At 37.2% G+C, this 6,792-nt stretch overlaps 1 protein-coding gene across 1 annotated transcript; it reads right to left on the bottom strand.

Annotated features, from left to right (window-relative positions):
* Window positions 1–827: 827 nt before the first annotated feature.
* On the bottom strand, window positions 828–6,371 carry LOC139709817 (lactose-binding lectin l-2-like). Its single transcript, XM_071621778.1, has 3 exons — window positions 6,318–6,371; window positions 4,910–4,961; window positions 828–1,252 (listed from the first exon to the last, which is right to left on the bottom strand). Exons 1-3 carry the CDS (start codon window positions 6,369–6,371, stop codon window positions 828–830), a joined length of 531 nt encoding a protein of 176 aa, XP_071477879.1.
* Between the last annotated feature and the right edge of the window lie 421 nt (window positions 6,372–6,792).

Raw genomic sequence — 6,792 nt, 5'->3', positions numbered from 1 at the left:
GCTACTCTTCATAGCAGCAACCTCTACCAACTACAATGTATTGAACAAGTGCAGTCTTTTTAACCCTTTGCAACGGATTATGCCAATGAGTTAATATCATTTTACACACATTACTATTAACAGGAAGTTATTGTGACATGCAGAGGATTAATGCAGCTTATCTTGTCTTTTCAACATTGTCAACTTTATTCTTCATCATTATTATCATCACCATAAATATTATTTGTCACTTTCCCAATCATCCTCTTCGACACGGTAGATTTAGAAATTTCGTAACACATTCTCAGACAGAGCAGTCTGCTAAGCTGGTTTTATGTTAAATTCTGATTTGTCCGTCTGGCCAATAATGGCTTAGCTTCATGAAATCTGCGTCCATAATATTGTGTTGATATCTAGGCTTTTCTTTACCCCTCCTCCCCCCTAAAAAGAGAGAGAGAGAGAAATCAGATGTTTTGCATTTTAGTGCGCGTTTGAAAACCTCAAAAATGCGCAGCTTGAACTCCCAAGTTCATTGACCCTACCTGTCAAAATATCAAAAATCCTTCATAAATTCCAAAAAAATTATGGGATCACTACCAAAATCTAAAGATTTGTTACTTTTGTCATTCTCAACCTTTCCTGCAAGTTTCTTACAAATCCGTGTACAACTTTATGAGTTATTTTGCACACGGACAAACAAAAAACAAACAAACAAACAAACTAACAAACAAACAAACAAACAAACCAACGGTAATGAAAACATAGCCTCCTCCCTTGGCGGAGGTAAAAAATCATGATTGTATTACAAGCCCGCTCACGTCCGTATTGACGCACTCATAAAAAACCAGTTACATTTGAAGTTCGCAAATGTAGGGCCACGAAATGTCACATCTGTAGTCGTTGAGTGACTGCCCATCCCCAAATGTACCAATGCAATCCTCGTCACCTTTTGAATTGTTTGGTTCCCCATCCCTCCACATGCTACTGGACCGTGGCAGAATGCCACCTACTCTGGTCCATGTAAACACCCCTTCTTCGCTGCGGTCATTCAACCCGGTCCAAAAGTTTCTGGCTGCGCCAGTCCCGTACATGGACGTCAGATATCCCCACACTCTCGTCATCTCTTCGGGAGTCTGAATGGCGGCTAAGTGTCCGCCAAGTTGAACACACGAGTCCCTCGCAGCGGTCCATGACAAGGAATCGGTACGGTAGAGATAGCAAGATTCGTCCGTTGGGTTCTGAGGAAACCATTGTTCCGGACAGCTCCGGACAGCTGTTCGAAAAGTATGCACATGTATTTCAACTTTATAGAAGCTCATATAAAAAATATATCATCTTCGTTTGCGATTGTTTATTCTTCTTCCCTTGTCACTTGTATTGTAACAATGTATGCACTGTGTCTACTTCCATTGAAATAGGGTCTCTCTATATTCTTGAAACCTGTGCTAGGTTGAAAGCACAATGAATGGCAGTTTTTTAGCTTTGAACATAGCCTTTTTAGCTTTGAACAGAGCCGGCCATTTTTTCAAGCAATGCTTATAATGGCGGCCTTCTGCGTAATCGTTTCTTAAGTAAAATTGTTATTGTAATCACTGCTGCCTAGACATGCTTATTGTATATCATATCATTACTTTTCTTTCATATCGTTGTTTATGCAAGTCAAACGACTCTGTAATAAATTTACTGAGTATATTTCCCACATGTTCATGATTATGTAACTTATGTATATCGTTGTTTACGAAAGTCAAACAACTCTGTGTTGAATCTACTTTGTATATTTCCTGCATGTTTATGATTATGTAACTTATGTATGTTGATTTGCAGAAAATAAATTTATCAAACAAACAAATGAATAGCTTTTGTAAAGATGACATTTCTTGCAGAAAAGTAAGTTTAATCCTTCACACGGGCAAGGACATTTTGATGACAGGAATGTGATCTATGCTTCAGCAATACTGTACATTTTGTACAATCTTCACAGCTCATACTATTGGTTTATAAAGAATTTTTGCATATTTGTACTTACTAGCGCAGGTCTTTCCCAAGAAATTCTTGCCGCAATCGCATTCGAAGTCGGCCAATGTTTCCGAGCAGTTTCTTCCATTTTGACAAGGATTCGGGGTGCATGCTGTTTAAAACACGTCAGTGTGATAATGCAAGATAGTCAAATGTGTTTTTGATAGTGTATATCTAACTTAAATGAAATAAAATATCAAACACATAAACAAAGCAATAAGAATATGATCTGTGAAACCTTTGATTCTTTGGTAACCTTACACGACTGCAAAAAAAGGTTCTGTTTTTTCTTACAGCTGCCACACGTTTCACACCACTTGCCATTATCATTCTATGTTGCCATTATTTTCATATTATAAAATGGGTTCAAGAACATAGCCAATAGGAAGCGCTGAAATGAGTCACGTTGGCTTTGATTACTTTAGTACCATTGCACTGCAGTACCAGTGCGCACTCAATCAGTTGTTACAAGTGCGTCACGCGCTACTATACGCGCTGTCAATCCTGTAAACAACTTCTAGTTCGGGCTGCCGGCCGGCCTTTCTTGTGTGCATAACTTATTATGTGGCGTAACTCTTTAACGTGCGGGATTTCCGAGTGCGACGTGCTTGACTCGACTCTCTCGAGGGAGTGCTACATGTAGCTGACTGGTATTGACCCACAAAGGTACGTGAAAAATGCTCTTAGTTTTCGACCCGTTTTATAAAACAAATGATGCACAGGATTATTTCGTGGCGTTAGTGGAGGCGTAGCGCACTCGAGGGTATTTAGAATTGTGAAACATGCACGAGTCTTATCCTGTGCATCATTTATATATCAAAACGTTGTACTTCGGAACAATACAGAGAATAAAGAATTTCCATGTAGTCGTAACAAAATGAAAGCAGATGGTATATCGCGTCTCAAAAGATAAGCAAAACGTAAGTTAATGTACATTCTCTGTCTGCGTTCTTTAAAATTAATGAAACTGCTGAAAACGAAATGTAGATTCGAAATGTACTTCCTGTATTGTTTCATCAAATATGGTACAATCCTAAAATCGTGACAATCAATCAATGTTAATATGTTCACTTCCTATTTGTAGGAATATTGTGAATATGGCGCCCGACCAACTCAATCAGTAAAACCTGTCACAATATCAAATGAGATTAGCAAAATGTTCATCTTTCTAGCTTGATACTGGAGTTTGTCGTAGGAAAGGGTTGTAATTGGAATGAACTAGCATAAGAGCACATGGGCCTGTGCATGATATTCACATTCGAAAGTCGTTTTGATATTCAAAACAACAACAACAGCAACAACAACAACAACAACGCAAAGTTCAAAGTCGGTTTTTATCTGAAGCTGTGCATATATTTGAATGTTTGAATGTTTGCGCCTTTTCGCCTTTGAATGTTTCTATAACAGATATATGGCGCTATACAAGTGCTGTAGGTCATCATCATCATCATCATCAAACTCATCATCATCATCATACCTATGTTTGTTGCCTTTGTGAGGCTAATCGTGATAACATAATATTTTGTTGTCAATGCAAGTGTATGATTTACAGTATCTTTCTAGTATGCGTCATAATACGTGAGTGAGTGCAATGGGATATGATCTATTCGATGTTACTTCGCACGCGATTCTCAGTTTTTCATGATACAAATTCTATCAAATACTCTGCATGTCTTCGGTGGAACTTTACCTGATCATACATGAAAGAAACTACAATGAATAAAACTAAGCAAATTCCACAGAGTCGAAAATCACCTGGGTGGGCGCAGTATAGATTTGTTTTTCCTCTGGCCTCTCTTGGAACCATGACGTCATAATTGGGATGGTCAAGAGGGACGTGCTTCGGAGTCAGTTTGACGTATCCTCCCGCTATTTTGGAGAATATTGTCGGGCACATGTCTTTCATTTCCTGATGTGTATGCGAACACGTGTCTCCTCGTGAATCACACGTTCCTGGCCTGTTTCCGAGATATAATTTTGGGTGAGACAGTGTATTAGGGAAGTAAAAGTGTTCTTCATATTTTTCCAAGTTCGCAAATCGCGGTCGTTTTTTCACAGACATAGGGTATAAAACCTTAATTGTTGCCTGATTAGAATCGTTTACATAATGTGTGATTGTGCACCTCAAAACAAACATAAAGTCGCACACACTGATTTTGCGTGAGGACTGAAAATAAGTGAAATGGGTTAACCTAGCCGAACTTGACTTTTTCATATTTTCTGAAAGAGCGGGTCTTCTTTTACACCATGCTAAAATTTGGTATCATAAAACAGTCAGGAAAGTGTGTTTTTTCAGCAGTTTATGTCGAACATTTTTGGTAGAATAGTGTGATTAGGTGTGTCTTTAGAATCCCTTTTTCACTTCTGAAAAACCTTGTCCACACTCTTCACTTTCAACTCTAATAATTTTTGAAAGGATAGTGCTACTGCTTTGAAAGTTGGCAGTAACTATGGACAGAATGTGTTAATGAGGCATGCTTAATTTCAGTTTAATCTAATAATCTCTTCATTGTTGTTACTCTGGTGGTTTACTTCCAGTTTTTTGTCCCATTCATCGCACAGCCAGCACGGTATGGTAAAGATTAAGCGCTTGAATAGACACTGTACGTCCTTCAGAGCCTCTTTTCTCAGTTCACACTTTTCCTGAGTTTGTGCTTTCTTTCCAATATTTAGATAGGTTAGGAGAGTCCATTTGATTTGAGTTTTACATCATTTTAAAGCTTAATGTCTGCACTTTCACAATATTATGGTTTTAACTAAAAATCCATGTCCGGCGACCTTTTCTTTGTTTTGAGGTGCAGGGTCACATATGCAGTCTTAATCATGTTTCATACTATCATTTCGTTGATTCGAAACTATTAAACATGTCAAAAAAAAAACCAAAACGCTAGGACGAGGGGTGGTCTGTGCTCACCTGGTGAGGAGACTGTTAGAATGAAGACAACACGCCAAAGATCTACGAATTTCTGCATAGTATGAAAGAATGTCATACAAAGCAGTGCATAATATGTAAAACTTATTCAATAATATAATCACATTCATACATTCGAATAAAGAAGAACTACATTAAAAAACACTTAACTGTCGAAGCGTTCTGAAAAGCTGCCTTGTGGGGCAGTCTTCTAGGTATTAAGTGAGGTTAAGTTGGTGAAGGCTCTGACGCGCACTTTTCACAGCTTTTTTCTTCTCTCATAAGAATATCATCATCTTATATTTAATGAGGACAGACAAGTATATATCTGTTGAAATGATAATAACAAAATCATTACACAATTGATTTGATTTGATTTGATCTATTGGCTCCTGTCTTATCATTGTACATGCACATGCAATTATTAATGGATGGGTGTTACTATTTGGTGGCTACATATTCATCAATGTAAGTTGTTAACTAAGTATTTTTCTAGCAACAATGGAATAGATAATACAGAATGATGATCGTGTTCCTATACGATTTACTCTGCTCTAGCAATACTATCTCCTTAATTGACTTTGAAAAAGCAAAAAATGTAACTATTAAAATTGAAATTAACTAATTGTATGTGAAAAAAGTGGTCTGCAACACTTGCGACAGTTTGGATTCTGTCATTCGGTAGACTCACTGAAAAGACGCCACGCGGTTTCGACACAAAATGTAATTTGTCGAGGAGCGTAAGTATACTCGACATAGTCATTGTTATAATGAATAGGACGCAGGACAGTTCTTTACAGGAAGAGTGATGTAATAAATTGATAATGAATGACAAAACAAGCAACATTCCTGAGTAACCTAATCCATTCATCAGCTTTTATGAAAACATAATGATGGACTCAATTCAATAGAGATTTTACCTACAGTACCATTTTCGGCCTCAGTGGAGTTTCCTCCACATGCCTGTCCATATATGCATAACGGTATAAAAAATACAGCGATATCTGAGCATTTTGGTTTTCATTTACATGCCGTTACATGACATCTTTTCAGGTTGTCTGCATGCGCGTTTGTATTACAGCAGTCTAGTAGAGACGCACCAAGTTCCATAGTAGTAACACTTATTTGAATCATGCCATTTTAAGTACGTCGTATTAGTAGTATTCAATACTGTGTCAATTTTAAGAAGGAAGTTGGCTTCACAGGCATTTCATTTCCTTCAGTATGAAGGCATGACGTTATGAGATGTGTGTGTGTGTGTGTGTGTGTGTGTGCGTGTGTGTGTATGTGTGTGTCTGTCTGTGTGTTTTGGACGAATATCTTTGGAAACGTTGTTACCGAGTCAAAAAGGGAATAATATACAGAATGCACGCGAAAGACCGACGTCTAATAGAAATTTCCTTACACTTACCTTCTTCCCCGCATATCTCGACCGGATGTACAGGGTCTCTTTGAGTTTATCCATTTTCTGAAGTTTGGATGCATTTCTTTTCCACTTGCAAGGCAGCCATGAAAACAAAACAAATTGCGGTGCTAATCATGTCAACATCATAATTTTCAAACAAATTTTATTTCTCCGCTGAACTGACTGTCAAATGCGTCTAAATTTAATATATTTTAAATGTAGAATTTTTATACATATTATACAATTGATATCTAGTTAACCCACATGTGTATACCTTTCTCTAAAGTACAAAGCTATATGAAAATAAACTGTGTACATACATGTACATTATATTCATTTATCTATCTATTTATTTATTTCGAAACGTGTATGTAAACAAAATGTAGTTGTGTTCACGTATTCGTCATGATTTTTTTTTTTTTTTTTAGAATTTGGACCTGTGTATTCATTGTTTAGACCACCAAACAAAAATGCAGATTTT

This window comes from Diadema antillarum, unplaced genomic scaffold (assembly GCF_040938485.1).
Source record: "Diadema antillarum isolate AM-2024a unplaced genomic scaffold, OU_Dant_1.0 seq00001472_RagTag, whole genome shotgun sequence".
Lineage (NCBI taxonomy): Eukaryota > Metazoa > Echinodermata > Echinoidea > Diadematoida > Diadematidae > Diadema > Diadema antillarum.
This window is presented reverse-complemented; position numbering and strand designations above follow the sequence as displayed.

What these genes read in the sequence shown, in the direction of transcription:
- LOC139709817 (XM_071621778.1), bottom strand. Translation starts at nt 6,371, where the DNA reads ATGGATAAACTCAAAGAGACCCTGTACATCCGGTCGAGATATGCGGGG. An exon ending in CGAGATATGCGGGGAAGAAG is followed by an intron (nt 4,962 to 6,317) that starts GTAAGTGTAAGG and finishes CATACTATGCAG; the next exon opens with AAATTCGTAGATCTTTGGCG. An exon ending in TCTAACAGTCTCCTCACCAG is followed by an intron (nt 1,253 to 4,909) that starts GTGAGCACAGAC and finishes CTTTTCGAACAG; the next exon opens with CTGTCCGGAGCTGTCCGGAA.